The 24,435-nt window shown below is 41.7% G+C and overlaps 1 protein-coding gene across 3 annotated transcripts in view; it reads right to left on the bottom strand.

Annotated features, from left to right (window-relative positions):
* Nucleotides 1–100: 100 nt before the first annotated feature.
* The window catches only part of RHOH (ras homolog family member H), a 37,015-nt gene continuing 12,680 nt past the window's right edge, over nt 101–24,435 (bottom strand). For 2 of the 3 annotated variants that reach the window (XM_024731640.1, XM_024731642.1), the window contains one exon: nt 101–926. In XM_024731640.1, the coding sequence (XP_024587408.1) occupies nt 134–709 (576 nt within the window). In that variant the 5' untranslated portion in view covers nt 710–926 and the 3' untranslated portion in view covers nt 101–133. Of the gene's footprint in view, nt 927–1,142; nt 3,088–24,435 lie in introns of those variants that run through there. The other variant, XM_024731641.1, reaches the window with a different exon arrangement.

Consider the following 24,435-nt stretch of genomic DNA (forward strand, 5'->3'; position numbering starts at 1 on the left):
CGAAAGGTTTCCTGCTGCTGCTCAGGCTGCTCAGGACGTGCCCAGAAAGAGCATCGACGCTTGCTGGCTTGCCTGCTCTCCCTGTCCCAGTTAGTCTTTGCGGTAAGTGACTGCTGGGTGGAGTCTTTGGGGTTTAGAGGATCTTGCACTCGTTAACGGAGAAGAACCTCCTTCTGTTGCGTCTCCTGGCCTGGTTGATGGCAGTCCGGACGGCACACTCAAATACCTGCTGTACCCCCCGGTTGCTGAGGGCTGAGCACTCCAGGTAGCCCTTGGCTCTCACCTCCTGGGCCAGTCTCTTTCCTTCTATGGCGTTGACGCAGGAAGCCCTGTGGGGCCCCACCTCCCGCTGGTCAGTCTGGGTGGCCACCACCAGCACGGGGGTGCAGGGCAGGTTGCTCCTGACTTCACCGATCCACTTGTTCTTCAGGTTCAGGAAGGAGTTATGGTTGGCCACGGAGTAGCACATCAGTACCACGTCTGCCTGCTGGTAGGACAGAGGGCGGATACTCCTGAAGGCATCATTGCCAGCTGTGTCCCAGAGACCCAGGCTGATCTGGATGCCATCCATGAAGACGTCTACACCTGTATTTTCATACACTGTGGGCTTGTAGGCCTCTGGGAAGGTCTCTGAGGTGAAGCGCACTAACAGAGAGGTTTTCCCCACAGCAGAGTCTCCCACCAACACACACTTGATGGAACTCAGCATCTTCCCCGCTCGGATTCCTAGTTACAAATTCAGAATTCCGAGGAAAAGAGCCCTCAGTGGGCTGCTGAAGCAAACGCCATTCAACAACGAGGAATGGAAACCAGATGGATTTGTGTTCTGAGGACCTCTGACAGCAATTTGCAGAATGTTACTTCATGCAGTCCATCCAAGGGAGATGCACCATCTACTTTGGAAACCTCCAAAGGCTGGTCTTCAACTGGAAAAAGAAAAAGAAGAGGAGAACTTGAGTCTTTTTTCCCTTTTTTGCTGATGGGGGAGCTTCCTCATTGGCAAACTGATTGATCAGGGGGTCCACCTCAGTGGACAAGGGTCCTCCCCTCTTGTCTAAGCCACTCTTACCCTCGGCGGGGAAAGCTTGGATCTGTTATACCCCGTACCCACGACCCCACCCAGTCAAGAAGCAGAAGCTGACCTGATCTCTAAAATCAGCCCACGGTTAAAAACACAAGCAGTTGCTCTGGTGGCAACATGAAAAAGACCACAGTAGAAACCTAATGTGTGAATGAGACGTTTTCAGACTGCTCTCTCCTGGCTTCTGCTCCAAAAAGTGGAGACCACAGCTGACAGTGGTCTCTGCCACTTCAGTCTCTAATGGATCCCAGCCACTTTGGGAACTGCAAGAAAGAGCAATGTGATGAGCTGCACGTAGCAGAAGCACTTCCTTTCATTTATTGATTCATCAGCCAGTCCTTGGTTTATGTGGGAATTTGTGCTAAGGTCAGAGAGAAGAAATCACCAGAACTCTAAAAATTTGCTGTGGTTTTTCCCTTGAGGTTTTTCCAAAAATTGGCTATAGGTATAATGGAAAGGGCACTGTCCTTGGCATTTTCTGCATCTGAAATCAGACTCCATTACCTATACAACGACATGGCCTTGAGCACTTTGCTTCATCACCAAGCCTCGGTTTACTCATCCGCAAAATTGTGATAGATTTAGGAACCACTTGTCAGAGATGTTGTGAGGATAAAATTGTTTCTTTCTTTTCTGAACAGCTACCTATGTAATCAGGAACTCTGCTAGGCCCCTGGTTAAACAAAATAACTTGCTTAAAAGCAACCGTATTCAGTGCCTGTCACTTAAACCGGGCCACATAAATATGACGGAATCTGAATTTCTTGAAAGGGTCAAATAAATTCTCATTCACTGCAGGTGAAAGAGCTCCAGACAATGAGATCAACCTTGGAGACGGTGTCCCGTCTGCCAAGGGATGTCATCACAGGGCCATCCCAGCTTCAGATGAAGGAAAGGTCTTTTGGACCAAATTTCAAAGTAAAGGTTATTAATACAATCTGGGCTTATAACTTCCTCCATTGGCAATCTTCCTGACAGATCACATGTAATGTAGGATAGACACATAGGATAGGTCTCCTTCAAAAGGTAATTTTTAAAATCACTCCTCTAAATCCAGACATTCCCCTCCAAGACATTATTATCTTTGTCTACCTACAGTCTCTGTTTAATTAGACATAATAGCCTTTACAAATGAGTTAATCAAATAAATAATTCACATGATTTTCACAAATTCATTTTTACCACACATAAGCTGGGTGACCTTGGCCAAGTTACTTAACCTCTCTGAGACTCGGTTTCTTCATAAAAATGAAAATAAGAAAAGCACATTCTTGATGGAACTGTTATAACAATTCAGTATGTGGAGAGTCTGGCTTAGCACAGAACTTGGCACATGGGATCTGTGGGCAGGCACCATACTTTTCAACTTCTACTACTATTTATTCAAAATGCCAAATATTGAATGTCCAAGCATGGGGGCTGGGACATCAAATATTCGCCCAGACTCTATCTGAAGACTCACATCTTCATATGGAAATGATAACACAGCAATAATTTATACTTGTACTTTTACAAGATGTTGTACATTTGAGAATACTCCCTTGATTGTCTTGTGAGAAAGCCCCTTCAGAATGATAGAGCACAAAATGATAATAATAATAATTTATAAAATAAAAAAACAGAGAATTCCCTGGTGGTCCAGAGGTTAGGGCTTGGCACTTTCACTGCCAGGGCCCAGGTTCAATCCCTGTTCAGGGAACTAAGATCCCATAAGCCGTGTGGCATGGCCAAAAATAAAAAATAATAAAAATAACAAAAAATAAATTAAAAATGAAAACAATGATAGAGCATAATACAAAACTAAGATGAAATTATAACTTTCATTGATTATTATTATTGCAGATTTTAGGTTATCTGGGCTTCGATTGAATCTGTGGCTTACTTCAAAATGCTGATAAAACCCTGATATTGGGGCTTCCCTGGTGGCGCAGTGGTTGGGAGTCCGCCTGCCGATGCAGGGGACACGGGTTTGTATCCCGATCCGGGAAGATCCCACATGCCGCGGAGCGGCTGGGCCCGTGAGCCATGGCCGCTGAGCCTGCGCGTCCGGAGCCTGTGCTCCGCAGCGGGAGAGGCCACAACAGTGAGAGGCCCATATACCGCAAAAAAAAAAAAAAAAAACCCTGATATTTTTTTAAACAGATGAGCCCATGGCAGTCATCTGCCAGGGATAGCCTGTCAATGATAAAGAATACATCTAAATGTCATCCTTCTTGTAAGAGTTTTGGGCAAAGGACTTATGCTGGCAGCAGCCAATTCATTCATTAAGGAAATTGCTTTTGCCGTGAATCTAACACACTTAGATGATTAGGAAATCATTGTGCCTCTCAGCAACTCCCGCCAGCGCCTTCTCTCAACAACACTTTCGCAGCCTGGCAGGGACACCACAGCAAGAGCAGGCCCTGCTCGGGATGCGGGGCTCCACGTACTGGGGGGCTGGGGTGGTGGTAGGGGAGTGGGTGCTTCACTTTGTTTCTCTTTCTTCTGGAGAAAGAGAATCAATTCAAAAAATCTTAAGCAACTTAGTAGAGGAAAACTATAGCCACTTCTAAGCTTTATCAGTCCAAATTGTCATTCAGTTTTCTTTCTGTAATAGATATACACTTGTATATATCTTCTAAACATTTTCTCCAATTTAAAAAACTTTCTATTTCAACATAATCAACATACTTGCCAGGTTTTAGCTAAATAGCTCTCAATGTTTCAACAATTCATAATTGCACAGCTGTTCCCCACTGCTAGCAGTCTTTGAGTTACTTTCAATATTTCACAATAATTAACAAGTGTTATTTTATACATAAAATATATATTCATTTATAGAAGTTACTTTTACGTGGAAAAATTTTCTTGGGGAATACATTTACCCATGTGGCATTACTGGATCAATGGGTCATTTTGTGACTTTTATTTACATTACTGAGCATCTTCTAAGGGCTGTATACATTATTCATTAGTTGTTTTCTTCGTTTTTAAAAAACGGTTGTTTGGGGCTTCCTGTGTGGTAGGCACCGTATCAGGTCCTGAGAGTGTAACAGTGAGCAAGCTGGCTTCTGTCCGCATGGAGATCAACATTTCACAACTGCAGAGACTTCAGGGGGTAGGGAGTCTTGTCACAGTCACACTGTGAGGCAATGGCAGAGGCAAAGTTAGACCTAAACAGAGGGTGACCCCAAAGCTGCAGCAGCTGCACGTGTCACCCACACACCATAATTCCCATTGCCCTACCCAAGGCACCTCAAGTAAAACCATGCTTCGTAAGCAAACCCAGTTTCGAGACACTTTTTCCGGCCATCCCTTCCAAACAGGTCCCTACTCCAATTCTCCTCCTACAAATAAGGAGTTCTTGATATTTACAAGAAGTGTGTGTGTCTTAATTCGGAAACTGGTTCCACAAGTGTGTTCAGTTTGTGAAAATTCTTCAAGCTACAGACCTATGATGTGTTCACTTTTCTGTATGAAGATTAAACTTCAGGAAAAAGTATTTTTAAAAATAAGGTTACTGCCTTTGCAGGGAACATCTTCTCAAGGAATATTTTATCGTAAATTTTTTATCTTGCAAGAATTCATTTCACTAATTCTCAACGCTACTTCAGTAATTCCCCTTAGCTCATTTCTAATTGCTATAAAAAATAATTAAATTTCTCCTCTGAATCACAAAAAGAAATCACTTTTAAATCAGTTTATTTTTATACACAGATCATCTGTATTCCAAGTGGGTTTAATTCTGAAAGTTTGCTTGCAAGACGCTGGTTTGCAGCTTTTATTTCTGTTCTCCAGAGTCAAGGTTCTAAGCAGTATTTACATTCCTAAACCTAAAGCTTATTTAATACCATTATATTTGAATTTAAATGGAATATCACTAAGCCCCGAGGCCTCTTTGAGCCAGGAGCCCTGCCCCCCTGACCCCAGGCCAAGCAGGGACCCTGGCACCCTTCCCCTCCTCTGTCCCACCCACCTTGCCCTGAATGGTCCCTTCCACTCCCATGAGCACAGTAACTGGATTGTCTCCACAGGTCTAGAGTTCTCAATTTTGTCCAAGTTCAGAGTCAAAAACAAGGCTAGTCAGCCAGGCAACGGCCCAGAGCACCATTTAAGACTCTAGAATCTCATGTCAAAACTAATAAAGTGGGCTTCCCTGGTGGCGCAGTGGTTGAGAGTCTGCCTGCTGTTGCAGGGGACACAGGTTCGTGCCCCGGTCCGGGAAGATCCCACATGCCGTGGAGCGGCTGGGCCCTTGAGCCATGGCCGCTGAGCCTGCGCGTCCGGAGCCTGTGATCTGCAACGGGAGAGGCCACAACAGTGAGAGGCCTGCGTACCGCAAAAAAAAAAAACCAAACTAATAAAGTGATGGGAAAATGTACCTCTCTCAAAGTAGTTGGAATTTTCTGAAAAACTGCCTGGTGTTGAGGGTGGAACCCCACGAGGCATACTCAATGGTCTCTGAACTGCTTTCTAAGGGAATTTCTTTACTGAAGGACTCATATTTTTTCAGTTGGGTATGAACATTTGGGACCCAAGCTGAATTGTTCAAGGAAAGAAAGCAAAGAGGCAAATACATGCATATCTAACCATTCTAGAATGTAATGATGCTGTAAACCAAAGTTGTCAACTATGGGTCACCTGTGGGCCAAACCCACCATCTGTTTCTGTATGGCCCACGAATTAAGAATGGTTTTTACAATTTTAATGGTTAAAAAAAATCAAAAGAACAGTATTTAATGACATGTGCATATCATATGAAATTCAAATTTGTGTCCATAAGAACATTTTTTTGGATCGTAGTCATGATCTTTCATTTACAAATTTTCTATGGCTTCTTTCTTGCTACAACTCAAAGTTGCAACAGAGACTTTATGGCCCACAAAGCCTAAAATATTTACTATCTGGCCTTTTACAGAAAAAGTTTGACAACTGCTGCTAAATAAAAAGAGGCAATTCAGAGTAAGAAGGAGAGCACAGACCCTGGGATCAGGCAAGCTTGGGTTTGGCCCCAACATCTGCTACTTACTGTGCGATCTTGGGTGAATTACTTAACGTCTCTGAGTTTTGCACCTTTGTCAATAGAGGCAGTATAGCTCAGTGATTAAGAGCCTGGACTCTGAAACCATGCTGCCTCCAAAGTCACTAAGCCTTAGCTTCTTGAACTGTAAATAGGCAATGCTGATAGTATCATACAAGGTTGTTGTATGGGAATAAATGGGTAAGTGAATGTAAAACACATAGAATGGTACCTGGCACAGAGTAAGTACTATAGAAGTATCTGTTATTTATCTATTTACCTTGAAGTGTTGTAAGATTATTAGAGCTAGAGCTGACATGCAGGCCCAAAGTGAGATGACTGTGAGGCCTGGGGGCCTCGGAGGGAGCCACTGGCAAACAGGAAACAAACACTGGAGGAGAGACAGGTCTATGAGACAAGGGGACAGACAGTGTGGTGCCAGAGAGATTCCAGGAGAACCAAGGGTAATCTGGCTACATTATACAGGATGAGAATGAGTGAGAAGGGAAGAAGGATGGCAGCGAGGAGAATTCTTATTCTTCCACAAACTTTGACATGAAATATTTAGTTACACACATATTCTTGTCTGTGTTGTTTATAATGGGAAAAAAATTATTAAAGAACAGGTGGTTCTTGGATAAACTAATTAGTTTATTCCTGTAATCAATACGCTTTAAAATAACAGAGTACAAGTATATTAACTTAACTGACACAGGAAAAGTGTCCCTATGCTGAATGGGATAAAAGCAGTTTTCAAAATATGTACAGTATGATTCCACAGTTATGAAAACGTCTAGAGCAGTATATATACCAACATGTTAGGATGAATTGTCTATGGTCCTGAGATTGTAACTGATTCTAATTTTCTTCTCCTTGCTTCTGTGCATTTTAAAATAAAATTAAAATAAAACAAAACACATTTTAAAAGCATGAGTTCTGTGTACAATTTTGAAGCGCTTTGTGTGTGTTCCTTTGTTTTTTAAGTTTGGCTTGAAAAGGCAGAAAAAGGCTGATCTGAGGGCCCTTTAAGTTAGAGAATATCTATGAGCCCCCATCATGTCCGAGACAAGAATTTTCTATATCTGTACAGCTGAATTTGTTTAAAATTCCTAGAAGCACTATCTCTGGCTTCTGGTTCTTTTTTTAAGGGACAAGCTAAGCTGAGTAATTATGCCTCCTCTCACAAATGTCCTAAGCCCATCTCTCTTTTTCCTGCTCATTAGAGAGTTTTTGAAGTCTTTTCTATATTTTTTTAGATATTCAAAGAAGTTTGAATACGGCCTGGGTGTTTGATGACATTAAGGAACTATTGCTAATTTTGTTAGGTGATAATCACATTGTAGTCATATACTTTTTAAAAATATATTTATTTTTTAAAATTTATTTTTGGCTGCGTTGGGTCTTTGTTGCTGCGTGTGGGCTTTCTCTAGTTGCGGCGAGCAGAGGCTACTCTTCATTGCGGTACGCAGGCTTCTCACTGCGGTGGCTTCTCTTGTTGCAGAGCATGGGCTCTAGGTGCACGGGCTTCAGTAGTTGTGGCACGCGGGCTACTAGTTGTGGCTGGCGGGCCCTAGAGCGCAGACTCAGTAGTTGCAGTGCACGGGCTTAGTTGCTTCGCGGCATGCGGGATCTTCCCAGACCAGGGTTTGAACCCATGTCCCCTGCATTGGCAGGTGGATTTTTTTAAATATATATTTATTTATTTATGGCCGTGTTGGGTCTTCGTTTCTGTGCGAGGGCTTTCTCTAGTTGTGGCAAGTGGGGGCCACTCTTCATCGCGGTGCGCAGGCCTCTCACTATTGCGGCCTCTCTTGTTGCGGAGCACAGGCTCCAGACACGCAGGCTCAGTAATTGTGGCTCACGGGCCCAGTTGCTCCGCGGCATGTGGGATCTTCCCAGACCAGGCCTCGAACCCGTGTCCCCTGCATTGGCAGGCAGATTCTCAACCACTGCGCCACTAGGGAAGCCCCGGCAGGTGGATTCTTAACCACTGTGCCACCAGGGAAGCCCAGTCATATACATTTTTAAAGTCCTTATCAGACAGCTGAAATAAATATGATGTCTGGGATTTATTTTAGATTATTCCAGAAAAGAAAAAAAGAACTAAGGATGATGGATGAAATAAGACTGGGAAAATATTGAGAACTGTTGATGTTGAATGATGGTACATGGGGGTATGTTAGTCTATTCTCACTATTTTTATATATATTCAAATTTTTTCATGATAGAAGTTTTAAAGGGTGGGAACTTTTGTTTTCTATAGCATTTTGTCCAAGCTGTGGTTTCATTCTCATCTTTAGTTTTAGAGAAAATGAAGAAAAGTATCACTAAAAAATAAAAAGTATACTTTGCGCCTCAGTGACTTGTTCAAGTATTTGAAGGAATGTTGATGCATCAAATAAGTGACATAAAGGTAGACAGTGCAAAGACTTAGAGCCTGCCTCCTGGTTGAAGGGAGATAGAGGAGAAAAAGGTGAGGATTCCCAGCCAAGTCATAAAGAGAAAGGCTTGAGTTTCAAGTACAAGCTCTACCTGCATCTCAATAAGACATCACCATCTGCCCCTGGGAAGTAAAGGCCATGGATAGAAAGTATTCTAGTCAAAGGATACTCTTGAAGTTACTTTGAGATTATGTGAACTTCCTAACTGGTATAACTATGTTCACTAACTTCCCTTGGCCCTCCTTGCCCCAATTCTGCAGCATTAGCTCTTTGCAAAACAGCAAAAAGTAATAATGAAAATAACTTAAAAAAAAAAAAAGAAAGAAAAGAAACTCAAGAGTGAAAATGGACTACCCACATAAAACCAGATCACAAATCAAAGCAACTCTGAGAATGAGGAAGACCCTTGGCCCTGGGGGTCTTTCTTTTTGTCTGAAAAGGTGAAGGGGTAGAGAAGAGTTTCTACCTTCAGATTTTATGTTTTCCCCTTAGACTTAAAGTAGCTCCATCTGATCTTTACTTAATGTGAAAATATGAAATCTACCTGATACCTGGGTAGACCTCCACCAAGCCCATGGTACCTCCCAGCTCTAAATCACCACCTGTAACGAAGAAAACCATCACATCCCAGAGTTCCCTCATCTCCCCCCCCCACCAGAACCACCACCACCACCATCATTCAACACACATACTCAAACCATTAGTGGTGAGCAACATTTCCTCCCTTATTTGCTGATCCAATCAGACTGAAGATGGCCTCCTCACTTTGGCTAACTCTTCCCCTCATTTTGTCTGAGTCATCTATACATACCATTTTTTCCTAATTATAAAAGTAGTTAATACATGTTATGGAACATTTCAAAAATACTGAACTATCTAAACGACCTAAAGGAGAAATGCAGCTACCACCTAAAACCAAAAGCTGCGAGATATTAGTGTACCTTTTCCTGTTTCGTTTTTTCAGTGTCATTTTTTGCCAGTACTAATATCGTACTTTATATATAGTTTGGCATCTTGCTTTTTTTATTTAACATTTACATCATAAATATTTCTTATATCATTGAGATCCTTTGAACATAATTTTAATGACTGTCATATTTCATTATATGAACATAGCATTATTTATTGAACCAACTATTATTTAAATTGTTTCTAATTTTTACTATAACACTGAGTGAACATTTTAAAAATAAATTTGTACAAATATACAATTATTTCTTTAGTATAAATAGGTATGAGCAGAATTACTGGAACAAGAAAGATGAAAAACATGGACAAATTGGTACTCCATATGTAGTATATGAGAGTTTTCATTTTATCACACTGCCATCATTGGGTATAATATTTGCCAGTTTGATCTGTTTTCATTTGCGACTAGTGAAAATTAAAATTCATCTCTTTGTTGACCACTTACATTTTTTCTTTCATAAGTCACCTACTTTGCCTACTTTTCTAGTAAGGTGGTCATCATTTCTTAAATATTTTTAAAAATCTTTTTAGAGATTAAGGATATTAATCCTCTCTTGGTTAAATAAATATGTAGCTTTTTTTCTTCATATGCTTTGCGTCCGTGAATTCTGGTAATTCCCCAAAATCCTGGTACTCCCCCATTATTGAGCAACCACTAAATAGAATGTGAAATAGCATGTCTCCTGATTGTGGAAAGAAACTTAGCATGATTAGATAACTGAAAGGTCATCTAGTTCAACCTACTCATTTTCCCATGAGGAAACCAAGGCCCAGGTTTCCTCATTTTCCCATGAGGAAACCAAGGCCCAGGTTTCCTCATTTTCCCATGAGGAAACCAAGGCCCACCAAGGTGGTTTAGGTAGTGAGGGCTGACCTGAAGCCCAGAAACTGGATCACTGAGTCAGCACTCTTTCCATCTACACAGTATTTTTTCACATATATGTTATCTACATTTTATTTATTTCTTTATTTATTTATTGCGGTACGCGGGCCTCTCACTGCTGTGGCCTCTCCCGTTGCGGAGCACAGGCTCCAGACGCGCAGGCTCAGTGGCCATGGCTCACGGGCCCAGCTGCTCCGCGGCATGTGGGATCCTCCCGGACCGTGGCACGAACCCATGTCCCCTGCATCGGCAGGTGGACTCTCAACCACTGCGCCACCAGGGAAGCCCTGTTATCTACATTTTATATCCCATACTTAATTTCCTTAATTTAAAAATGTAAACCCTTATAGATAGCTTAGATATATGTTCCAAATTGGTGGCTTTTTACTCAGAAGATAACTCCCAGTATTAATATAAAACTATTTTTCAAACAGATGTTCTCTTTCTACTTAACTTCCTTTGAGAGATAGATCATCTCTCTTTAGGGGCAATCATTAAGGCTTCCAACATTCTCTAGAATTAGGGTAAACCCTTAATTTACAGATTGCTCAAACTGTAAAAGAAGTGAAGGTGTTTTGTTCAGGATATTTAGCCCAGAGCACTGCATGGAGTGAGGTGATTTGGTTTCAGCTTCAAAGTATAAAATTGCTGATATTCCATCATTTGCAGAGCCCAGGTTGTGGAGTTGAGGTCTTGGTTAGATTCTCATCTCTATCGCTGACTAGTAGTATAACCTTTGGCAACTCACATAACAAGAACTGTAAAATGTGGATAATAGTGAATAGTTTGAAGGATTTTTAAGGCAATTAAAAAGATTCTATCTCTCATGCCTAGCGGCATGCCTGACCCTTAGTAGATAAGGATAATAATAAACACAATGGTCAGATACTGTTTAAAGTGCTTTATGAAAATTAGCTCATTAATCATTACAACAATACTATGTGCTCGGGACTTCCCTGGTGGCGCAGTGGTTAAGAATCTGCCTGCCAATGCAGGGGACATGGATTCGAGCCCTGGTCTGGGAATATCCCACACGCCGTGGAGCAGCTAAGCCTATGCAACACAACTACTGAGCCTGCACTCTAGCGCCCGTGAGCCACAACTGCTGAGCCCACGTGCCACAACTACTGAAGCCCTTGTGCCTAGAGCCCGTGCTCCACAACAAGAGAATCCACCGCAATGAGAAGCCCATGCACCACAACGAAGAGTAGCCCCCGCTTGCCGCAACTAGAGAAAGCCTGTGCGCAACAACAAAGACCCAACACAGCCAAAAATAAATAAATAAATAAAATAAAATGATACTATGTGCTCAATACATTGTTGTTATTTTACAGCCAGGGAAACTAAGGCACAGAGAAGTAAAGTAACTTGCCCAAGAGGACAAGCTAGTGAGGAGGGCTTGCCTCCAAACCCATTCACAGAGTTGTCTCTATCTCCCCTCCCACTGTCTCTCATCTGGGGGAAGCTTACCTACCTTTGCAACCTTGATGAAACTAAGCAATCTGCTGCTATCTGATGCTTGTGTGCCCCTAAAATTCATATGGTGATGGTATTAGGAGGTGGGGCCTTTGAGAGGTGATTAGGTCATGAGGGTGGAGCCCTCATCAATGGAATTAGTGCACTTATAAAGGAGCCCCAGAGAGCTCCTTTGCCCCTTCCACCGTATGAGGACACAGTGAGAAGGCACCATCAATGAATCAGGAAGCAAGCTCTCACTAGACACTGAATCTGCCAGGGCCATCATTTTGGACTCCCCAACCTCCAGAACTGTGAGAAATAAATTTCTATTGTTTATAAGCCACCTAGTCTGTGGCATTTTGTTATAACAGCTCGAATAGACTAAGACACAATCCTAAAATAAAGGCAGCAGATGAGGAGGGAGAGCTGGAAAGACGTTTTTCAGCTGGTGGGTGTTTTCTTTCTTACTATAGGCCTTATTTCTAACAACAATTGAAAGATCTCTCCCTTAAGCAGACTCTCTCAGACACCATTGGAAGATGTACGGAAGAATGATCTTTGTAGAAGGCAATATGACAGAATTCAGGGCACATTTTGTGTTTTTAACACCCGGAGCTGATCATTTTTTAACCTCCCTCATTTTAATGGCAAAATTAGCTTCAGTAATAATGTGTAAGAGTCAGGAACAATCATTATTTCCTTGACTCATTCTATAGCTTTAAAATAAACAAGTAACAATTTACAAGAAAGATAAATTTCAATTTTTAAAGTATTATTCAAGTGCAATAAAATATTTTCTGTACAAACTAAAACTTGCAATTACTGATCAGAAATATCACACTTTGCAATTTGCACTCTGCTTCACTGTTTTAAATTTAAACACAAAACTCCAAAAAGTCACATAGAATAACAGAATTGAAATAAGTCAAGCTCTGTTTCATAGTCTCTAAAATCATTGTGCTATCATTCTTTAATTCTAATGTACTGTTTAGGAATCAGTAAACAGGAATCAGGAATACGTAGTGCCATAAGGTTGGGGAATCACAATATACCCCAGAAGTCAGCTCTAATGGAATCTATACACACCCCTAAGCATTACTCTAACTTTATCACTGCCAGCACATGGTGATAATAAAAAGTAAACATCCATTGATTTTATTATTGTCTTTAAATTCTCAGCAGATGATGTACTCCCTCACTGCCTATACCTGGAGTGGACCCCTTCTACCCCCATGTCCTTGGTATATCCCTGCTAGTAGCTATCAAAATTTTAAATGCATGTACCTTTTAACCCAGCAATTCTAACTCTTTAAACCCATTGTCATGTTGTACCTATACAAGTATTCAAGAAATATGTGCAAGAATTTCATTGCAGGACTTCCCTGGTGGCACAGTGGTTAAGAATCCGCCTGCCAATGCAGGTGACATGGGTTCAAACCCTGGTCTGGGAAGATCCCACATGCCACAGAGCAACTAAGCCCGTGAGCCGCAACTGCTAAGCCTGCACTCTGGAGCCCGCGAGCCACAACTACGGAGCCCCCGTGCCACAACTACTGAAGCCCACGTGCCTAGAGTCCGTGCTCCACAACAGGAGAAGCCACCACAACGAGAAGCCCCCGCACCATGACAAAGAACAGCCCCCGCTCACTGCAACTAGAGAAAGCCCACGAGCAGCAACAAAGACCCAACGTAGCCAAAGATAAGTAAATAAAAATAAATAAATCTATTTTAAAAATATTTTGAAAAATAGAATTTCATTGCAGCATTATTCACAACAGCCAAAAAAAGAAAAAAAGAAAAAGAACTGATGATAACTAAAAGGTATCAAAAGGCAGTGGTTAAATTAATTCTGTTGTATCCATACAGTGGAATCCGATACAGCATTAAAAAGAATTAGGATAGGGGTGGGAGGGGTGAATAGGTGAAGGGGATTAAGAGGTACAAACCTATAGTTATAAAATAAATGTCACAGGAATGTAATACAACAGCATAAGGACTATGGTCAATAATATTGTAATAACTTTGTATGGGAACAGATGGTTACCAGAATTATTGTGGTGATCATTTCACAGTGCATGCAAATGTCAAATCACTATGTAGTACACCTGAAATTAATGTAATATTGTACGTCAACTATATTTTGAATTAAAAAATAGAATTAGGTTAACCTTGTACGTATTGTGAGGAAAGGTACCCATGATATATTAGTAACTGAAGAAGGAAGCAGTTGAATGATTCATTTATGTAGAAAAATAAATGTACAAGCCTGGTCTGATGCCCTTGAATGCCCAAAATGGTCAGAATGGCATGGGTTCAGGCATAGGAAAGGTATCTGTGCAATGGTGGACAAAACCAGACTTGCTGTGAATTCTAGCTCATCCAATACGTGTTCCTCTACAGATAAAACTGTACTAAGGGCACAGCAGTTACTCCCTAAATTCTCTAAGGGAGAAGAGGAACAAAGAGGAATAACCTAAGAACACAAGTCTGTACAGCCTTTCTTAGGTTTTTAAAATCCCCTTTTGGGATATCAATGTATATACTTTCTATATTAATTATATTGCAGATATAATACACAGCAGTGGGATTAACTAGCTCCCTAGATGCATCAACTGTCTCCCTAGATGCTCAACTTCTCCCAGGAGACTGGGAGAAACAAGTTCGTAATGACCCTGAAACTATCAAGATACTCCACAGCAAAATTCTTTTCTTTCGCTGTTTAATTCATTGCTTATGCATACATAATGTTCCATGAACATTAAGTTCCAAATCCATAGAAGTCTAAAAGAATGACAGGATGTCTGCCTTTAGTTGGCTTTAAACTAGGAATACTTTTAAAGAGACTAATGGGGACAAAAGATAACAAAGAAACTGTTAATATAGTTTAGACTGGGCTTAGAGGTTTTTTAAAAAAATTTTTCATACTTTGTTAATAATGTCTCTAACCCTCACTTTTTTGTTGTGGTTGTTTTCTATAGAAGAAATGACTTCTTGAGGAGAGGTAATGCGATGGCCATGCAAAGGTAGCTGGTATGGCTGTACTTCATCATACTAAGGCCCCATATAGCTGGGACATTAGAGAATAAAATCCTAAACTAGAGAGAAAAGAAGCAACCTTCCGCATACAAATGACCTTACGCTCAGCTTCATCCCAGAAAAAATTAAAATTTAAATGGACAAGTGCCATGATAAAGGTAAGTGCAGAATGCCAAGAGAATGCTGAGGACAGAGTGCTTAAATCTTCAAGGGCAGTGGGAGTGGGAAAGGCAGAAAGGAGAGACATCTGAGATCGGTCTCAGAGGGGAGAGAAAATGTGATTGGTGGACTGCATCCAGACCGAGGAAGCAGCCGGTGCCCGGGTGTGCAGGGGAGAAGGTTCTGTGTATTTGGAGGGTAGAGAGTTGGGTTTTGTGGCTGAAACACAGGCAGGAGACGAATTGGAAAGGAACAGTGGGGCCAATTTGTGAATGCTAAGTATAAAATAACCTCCTTCCCACCAGCTCTCTCATTACTTTCTCCTCTTCCCCACTCCACCTAGCCATTGCTGCCCTGGGACTATGAAATATCCCCCAAACTCTCCCTGCCTTTCCTCACTCCGTAATCTTTATTTTTGTTCTTTTTTTTTTTTGGAATTTTTAAATTTTATTTTATTTTTTATACAGCAGGTTCTTATTAGTTATCTATTTTATACATATTAGTGTATACATGTCAATCCCAATCTCCCAATTCATCACACCACCACCACCTCCCCGCCACTTTCCTCCCTTGGTGTCCATACCTTTGCTCTCTACATCTGTCTCTATTTCTGCCCTGCAAACTGGTTCATCTGTACCATTTTTCTAGATTCCACATATATGCGTTAATATACGATATTTGTTTTTCTCTTTCTGACTTACTTCACTCTGTATGACAGTCTCTAGATCCATCCACGTCTCAACAAATGACCCAATTTTGTTCCTTTTTATGGCTGAGTAATATTCCATTGTATATATGTACCACATCTTCTTTATCCATTCGTCTGTCAATGGGCATTTAGGTTACTTCCATGACCTGGCTATTGTAAATAGTGCTGCAGTGAACACTGGGGTGCATGTGTTTTTCTGAATTATGCTTTTTTCTGGGTATATGCCCAGGAGTGGGATTGCTGGGTCATATGGTAGTTCTATTTTTAGTTTTTTAAGGAACCTCCATACTGTTCTCCATAGTGGCTGAATGTATTTACATTCCCACCAACAGTGCAAGAGGGTTCCCTTTTCTCCACACCCTCTCCAGCATTTGTTGTTTGGACATTTTATGATGATGCCCATTCTAACTGGTGTGAGGTGATACCTCATTGTAGTTTTGATTTGCGTTCCTCTAATGATTAGTGATGTTGAGCATCCTTTCATGTGCCTCTTAGCCATCTGTATGTCTTCTCTGGAGAAATGTCTATTTAGGTCTTCTGCTCATTTTTGGATTGGGTTGTTTGTTTTTTAATGTTGCCTCACTTAGTAATCCTAAGTGTGTCACTCTCATCTCCTAAAGTACAATCTTTTCTGCTCTGACTCTTCCTGGTAAAGTTCTACCTGTCTCAGAGCCCAGCTCAGACACCACCTCCTCCAGGAGGCCTTCCAGAAACTCCTCGTCAGCATTATTTTTCTCCCTTATTTGAGCTCACATGTAATCTTTAAATGTTTTTATGTTTACCTTTTTGAATAGTTAATATAATACACGCCTATGGTAAAATTCAAAGAGTACAAAAGTGAAAAATATGTCTTCCTCCTCTGCCTGCCCTCCAGGGCCCCAGGCCATTTTCCCAGAGGCAACCATTGTGTTAAGTTTTTCATGCATTTTCCCAAAGCTATTACATTATGGCACGTATTCACAAACATATATACGAATGCATATGTGTAATTATCCTAACACACACACTCGCTCTTTTTTTTAGTATACAAACTGCTGCATACTATTCTATACTCCTCTCACTTAATTTTTTCTTTATCACCAGATTTTCAGACATACCTCAAAGGTACGGCAGGTTCGGGTTCCAGACCACCACAATAAAGCAATATGGCAATAAAGTGAGTCACATGAATTTTCTGGTCTCCCAGTGTGTATTAGTTACGTTTACACTAGACTAGACTGTAGTCTATTAAGTGTGCAATAGCATTTTGTCTTAAAAATAGTGTACATGACTTAATTTAAAAATGCTTTATTGCTAAAAAATGCTAACCATCATCTGAGCCTTCATCAAGTCATAAACTTTTTGCTGATTGAGGGTCTTGCCTCCACGTTGATGCCGCTGACTGATCTGGGCGATAGCTGCTGAAGGCTGGGAGGCTGTGGTAGTTTCTTAAAATAAGACAACAACGAAGTTTACGACATCGATGGGCTCTGCCTTTCATGAACGATTTCTCTGTAGCATGCGATGCTGTTCGATAACATATTACCCGCAGTGGAACTTCTTTCAAAATTGTAGTCAGTGCTCTCAACCCCTGCTGCTGCTTTGAGAACAGATATTAACAGAAAAGAGCATGAAGGGGCAGAGAGCTCAACCTTCCTGCCACAGATGCCCTTTCCCTACTCCTGGGCTTTTCTTCTTGCCTTCCCTAGCTTGTCCTTCCTTCTCCACCCCCTAACTTGACCCAGAGGCATGGGTGCTAAAAAGCCCTCAGCCTGGGTGCATGAGTCAAACAAGCACAAGGGGCCCCAGCTGGTGTCAGATTTCAAGACAGTGTTCAGTTGCAACCATCTTAGCTGTACACATAGAAACAGAATTTGTACCTCTTTTCCCCGGGAACACGTCCAATTTAGAGTCCACTGGCCTAATTTGTGACAGAAAGAACTTGCAAACACTTTGCACTTCAGAGAGTTTTCAGAGGCTGATTGGAGAAAACACCCAGCCCCTTTACAGACCTCAACAGCAGAACAACTAGGCAGCCAAGGTGGCAGAGAGGCCCAAAGGGGAATGTCACGTAGACCCCACAAAATCCCTCAGAACTCTAAGGCGTGCTCCTGGCTTTCCTCGAGACAGAAAGCAGTCTTTGGCCACATCACTCATTTGCCTCCCAAATGTCCACACTGAGAAGTTCTCAGGCCTTGTAAAGCATTCCCCATAACATTAAAATGGTCAGGTCCTAACAGGGAGAGGAACTGGATAACTATTGAATATCTGCTCTCGGCAGGGTAACTTGCGACTCTGTAGATTAACCAGAGCTCCCACCTGGAGTTTGATGTTCACCCTTTATGCCAACTCTCACACCTCCACACAGCTATTATCAACATGTATGAAACCAGGAGGCCTAATTGTAAATGTGTTTCTAGCAGCAGGGACTTCCAGAAAACACACTTCCTGTGGAATGGACTTGCCACTTCTGTTCATTTTTGCCCTCATTTGCCTTAACGTTTTAAACACAAGACTACTTGCCAGAAAGGATAACTTTTCAAAGGAGAAAAACATACACACACACCTCTTTTATCATTAAACTCCTTATTATTTTAGAAAAATATTTAATAATGTGGAAAAAAGGTATATGACAACATTGTTACATGAAAAAAAGCAAGTTCAAAACAGTATGTGAAACATGACCCTGATTTTTTCAATAAAAATATAGAGAGGAGTAAGAAGCTAAACCCAGATGCTAGCAACGCTCTGATTGGTGCAGTTATAGATTTTTTGTGTGCTTATCTATGTTTTACAAATTTCCTTCGAAAACATATACTGCTTCGGTAATAAAAGGGAGCTGTAAAAGTAACTCACGACTCTTTGTAAAAGAAAATATAAATGCATCCCCAGTTTCTTCCTGGATAGAAATAGGATTTGCTAGTATCATCAGATACTGTAGTCACTTTCAAGAAAGTATGACACAGGAGACCTGGATCCTGGGTCAGGATTAGCCCCTGACTAACGAAATGACCCTGAACCAGTCCAGGATACCCCTCCCACCACAGGCACCTCATCTGTCAGATGAGCAGGTCTCACTGGGTCTGTAAGTCCCTTTCTTAGTCTGGAACTCCTCATAGCTCTTTCAGATACCACTCATGTAAAAACAAAACAAAAAACACCTTGGAATATTCCAGTGATTTGGATTGTGCCTATACCACCTTGCTCAATATGCTAGAAAAATTCCTGGGGAAACTCAGACCCTAGGAAAAGAGGTTCCTTGCGTAACAGAGATAGTTGCCACAGTTAGGATTTATGGCAACACCTTTCCTTTTGTCACTGAGTACCAGAAAGTTCAAGGGCATGCTTTAGCCTAAGGCTCACTTCCTCTCTATGGTCTTGTGAATGGGATCAAAATACAGGAAGTCTATTAGCCAAGATTCTTTGGCCATTGACAATGCATGGACGGGCACTGCCAGAGTACGATTCTCAGACTTGCTTGTTTTCTATGTTTCCATGGATCACCAACCCTCTTTGTTCTGATCAATATCTCTTCATATAAATCCAGCTTCTCAGGAGATGACGCTCAGTCATCTTCATGTACTAGGCCACTCAAGTCTTGCCTTAGTGGTACGAGCCCACCTGAAATTACTTTCGAGAGGCAATAGTAAATTACTTTCAATAGACATTTCAGGGTTCCTCAGGGTTCAGGGTTCCAAAAGAAACCCCAGAACATCAGCATTAGCCAACTTCTCATGTCCATAATTCCAAAGTGAACTGAAATGCATCAGAAGATAATCCCCTAAACTCATTTTACCTTCCTGTAACCACCTCTTCACTTGTACATTTTGCTTGTATCTTGTAACACTCACATATCTCATGCAGACATCCATCAGAAAACTTCCTTTGGGTTTATCAACCCCAAAGTGCTTACCTTGTAAGATTAAATTTGAAAACCTCCCAGTGAACTCTTCAGTGTTCCATTTCCCATGAAGTTTTACTAGCCTGGCCCATGAGTATGTGTGTGTGTATGCACGGGTGGGTGTAATCAGGAAGTAGAAGAGTGAGACTCGCACTTGCTATTTTGGTTTTTTTTGGGGCTGCACCATGCATCCTGTGGGATTTTAGTTCCCCAACTAGGGATTGAACCCAGGCCGTTGGCAGTGAGAGCGTGGAGTCCTAACCACTGGACCACCAGGGAATTCCCCACACTTGCTATTTTTCTAAAATAAGGTCCCAGGAAACTTTACGATCACAGAGTCAACTATCAGTAGGCAAACTATGTCCCCTCCTTTTTGCATCATGGGGCACAGAAAGAGAGGACTTCCTTTATCACATGCAAAATCTGTTATCCCATCTCCTCATTTTAATGATATTCTCCTGGCTGAATTCCAGTGTCTTCTCGACTATGAGTCATCACCGCTACTTGTGCATAGAATTGAATGTTCAGGGTTCCTCATTTTGAAGCAGGACAGCAGTTCAGAAGCATCTGATAAGATCCCCACAGCACAGTTCTTGATCTGGGATCATCCAGAGGCCCAGCTCAGGGGAGCCCTCCCCACAGGGAGATGGCAAAGGAAGTAGCTTCCCAATCAACCAGCAGTAGCTGCCATCCCTGCCAATAAGGATCCCCTGCAAGAAAGTCTGACGCGTGGGCTTTCCGACCAGCTGGCACAGCGGGCACAGCATGTCTCCTTCAGGGGTCAGCCTTACCAGAAGGTACTCGACTCCACAGGGGACATCAGGGTAATGGGAAGTCCCGTCCCAACTGCGCATCCCTCCCACCACTGAAACAGCCCTTTCTCCAGGGGCTCAGTGCTTTGTTGAAACGCGAATATCCTTGGAAGATAAAGCCCTTTTTACCCTTTCCACGTTTATACGAATGTGCTTCAAGTCTCTCTCTATCCTCAAAGCCAGTTTTGATTGGAAGAGGAGAAAGTTTCACCAAAAAACAAAAACTGTATACAAAGAGAGGTAAGGCATTGGGCATTAATCCCATCCCAATCCAGGCCCCTCCTAAACTGGAATAGCACTAGGGGCCTATCAGTCTCCTGTATTGTCTGTGGATTGATAATCTGAAGGGTCATTGATCTGAATTGTCAATAATACCATTCATGTGCTCATTCCTCCAATATGTACTACACTCTGACTACATGCTGGCACTATAGTAAATGTTGCATGACTACATGCTGGGCACTATACTAAATGTTGCAGGGGGAATAGAGAAAGCTGAAGAATTCTAATCCATCTCAAAGTCAAGTGTCCAACGTGTGGATTCATAACACTGGGTTCATAACACTGATCATGACTAAGGTATTAAGGAAGTACTCGGTGTTTATTCACTGCATTTGCTACTCATCCCACAGTGCTGTGATATACCATTAGCCCTGGGAAGTATCATTATTCTCAATTTACAGATAATTTTTTTTTTTTTTTGGCCGTGCCACGCGGCTTCCGGGATTTTAGTTCCGCAACCAGGGATGGCACCCGGGGCTATGGCAGTGAAGCGCCAAGTCCTAACCACTGGACCACCAGGGAATTCCCTCCGTTTACAGATAAATTGATCAATGTCCAGGGGGTAAAGTCTGTGATCTCCAAATCTGAGCATCATCAAAATTAGAGGTTGTTTAAAATGTTTTCCTGGGCCCCTCATGGGGACATACACATTCAGTAGGTCTGGGAAGAACCAGAGAAGCTATTTTTAAAGTACTAGGATGACTCAGAAGCACAGTCAAATTGGAGAAACAACGTTACACATCTAAGCACAGCTCTCTCAGACAGCTTTACATCTGACCTTCACAATCTGGGTAGTAAGAATTATTATATTATTATCCTCAACTTACATGTGAAGCAGCTTCAGCACAAACACACAAAAAGACAATCGCCCCCCACCCCCCCAAAAAACAAAACAAAACAAATTCTCTCTTTCTCCATTTTCTTTCCTTCTTTTTCATCTGTTGCAAACAAAGTAATAGAACTACCATAACGGATCATCTCATAAACAATCATTTATGACATCGCTCTTTGCAAAGTCTCTTCTGGTCTTTGTACAGTACTATCTACAGAAGAGTAATCAAACAACTTGCTATGAATCTAAATAAAACTACCCCCAGACATCAACCAGTGTCTTTCCTCATACTTCATTTTACCATTAAAAATAATCAACATTAAAGATACTTAAGAGACATAACAACTGTATAATGGATGGACTTTGTTTAAATATGGAATTAAATAAGTCAATTATGAAAAGGTATGTTTGAGACAATCAGGTAGATATGATTATAGATTGGGTATTAGAAAGTTCCAAGGCATTACTGCTAATTTTGTTAGGTGGGCTAATGGCCACATGGTAGTGTAAGAAAATATTCTCGATTTCAGAGATGCATAGCATATGTGGGTAAAGTGACGTGATGTCTAGAATTTACTTTAAAGTACTTCAGCAAAGGGGGAAAAAGATGAAACAAATATGGCAGTATCTTGACAGTTGCTGGATTTGGGTGATAAGCTTATGGGAACTTTTAGATGTGTTTGAAATTTTTATAATAATACAATTTTTAAAAAAAATCAATACCTTCACTTCTCCAAGTGCCATTTTCCCCTTGTAAAGGCAAGTTCTCAACTCTTATTAAAATAGCGTGTCAATAAGCTATTCCCTTCACACCTATTTTTTCTTATTTGTTCTTTAAAAAGGGGTTTTATTTTTTAAACTAATAGCCATGGAACATACTTATACTAAATATTTCTTTGTTTATCTGAAACTCAATATCTAACTAGTATCCTAGTTTTTTATTTGCTAGATCTGGCAAGCCTAGACAAGGGGGAAAAGCCCTAATCAGGAGTCAGGATATTTGAGTTCAATTTCATCTCTGTCATTGGCCTCATAACCAGGAGTAACTACTCACCTCTAGGTGCTTCTTTCATCACGCATAAGACAGGAGGGTTTCATTCTGGCTCAAAATATTATGAAATGTAGATACTACTCTTATTCCAACTCCTTAGGTAGAAAATACCTTTTAAATAAGTACTCCTAAGTGACTTCTTCTCTTCAGGGGAATGTTGAGAGGGAAATTCAATAAAGCAAAGACATATTGCCCCCAAAACATCAGGCTGATAAACCAACCCATCGACAGCACCATTTATTGAGTGCCTACACGGTGCCAGATCCTGAGGCAAGCACTTTTATTTTTTTTAATTTTTAAATTTTTATTCATTTATTTTTTTTTGCGGTACGTGGGCCTCTCACTGTTGTGGCCTCTCCCGTTGCGGAGCACGGGCTCTGGATGCACAGGCTCAGCGGCCGTGGCTCACGGGCCCAGCCGCTCTGCGGCATGTGGGATCCTCCCGGACTGGGGCACGAACCCGTGTCCCCTGCATTGGCAGGTGGACTCTCAACCACTGCGCCACCAGGGAAGCCCAAGCACTTTTATATATGACCTAATTTTATCCTCACAACTATCCCACAAGGTAAATAATACTATCCCCTTTTTGCAGATGTGATGACTGAGATCCAGAGAAATTAATAACTTAACCCTGGTTAACTCCAAAGCCCTGAGCTTTACACCACACCTCCATGCTTCCAATTCTCTCATGCAGAGAGGATCAGGAAATGGAAGGCAGAACTGAGCTAGTGGATGGTTTCTAGCTCCTAAATCAAGCCTTTAGGTTTGTCTCTTGTGAGTGAATCCCCATGGTGCTGTGCTGGGTTATTAATGTTAAAACACAAATAGTATACAGTGGGTGTTAGAACTGCAAAGAAAGCAAAATGTCCAACTACTTACTGGCTCTCATTTTATCTATTGATATTTATCGTTTTTATCTATTATTTAACCAGCTTTTATTAATTGCTTCCTAGATGCACAACACTACACTGGTCATTGTGAGAGATTCCCTGCTCTCCTGGAATTTAGCCTATTGTGGAGATAAGATATAAATGCTTGAGTCAGGCAACTAACAACTAAAGACATTAGGTACACTTAATTACTTAATTAGGTACACCAAAGAGTGAAACAGATCAGAAATACAATAGGATTTTAAAAGGATGGGAATCATTAAAAACAAACAGGGCTTCCCTGGTGGCGCAGTGGTTGAGAGTCCGCCTGCGGATGCAGGGGACACGGGTTCGTGCCCCAGTTCGGGAAGATCCCACTTGCCGCGGAGCGGCTGTGCCCGTGAGCCATGGCCACTGAGCCCGCGCGTCCGCAGCCTGTGCTCCGCAGCGTGAGAGGCCACAACAGTGAGAGGCCCACGTACTGCAAAAAAACAAAACAAAACCCCAAATAAACAAACAAACAAAAGCCGAAAAAACAAAAAAGGAAAAACAAAAAAAAGAATAAGGGATGGAGGTACACGTGGGCTGAGGGCACTGAAAGAACTTGCGAAGAAGTAGGACTTAAACTAGGCTGTGAGGGGAAGGATTTGAGGGAGACAAAGGAAAAGGTCTTCTAGGCAAGTGGAACCACCTAAGGACTCCCAGAGAAAGTGACCTAGAATAGAGTCTTGAGGCGAAAGGAGTTGGAAAGGTCACAAGAGAGGGATTGGCATGTGCAAAAGCACAGAGGATTGTGACCAAAGATGTGTTTAGGGACCAAGTAGATAAGTGTGCCTGGACCCCAGACCAGAGTTGAGAATGTGGTAGGAAATGTGAGTGAGAAGGTAGACCTTGTACCTCTAAGGAACTGGAAGCTACTGATGGTTTTTGGGTGGAGAAGTGTTCAAATTAATGTCTGGGGGTAACTGGTCCAG

The sequence above is a fragment of the Neophocaena asiaeorientalis genome, unplaced genomic scaffold (genome assembly GCF_003031525.2).
Source record: "Neophocaena asiaeorientalis asiaeorientalis breed wild unplaced genomic scaffold, Neophocaena_asiaeorientalis_V1.1 scaffold39, whole genome shotgun sequence".
In the NCBI taxonomy this organism is placed as follows: Eukaryota; Metazoa; Chordata; class Mammalia; order Artiodactyla; family Phocoenidae; genus Neophocaena; species Neophocaena asiaeorientalis.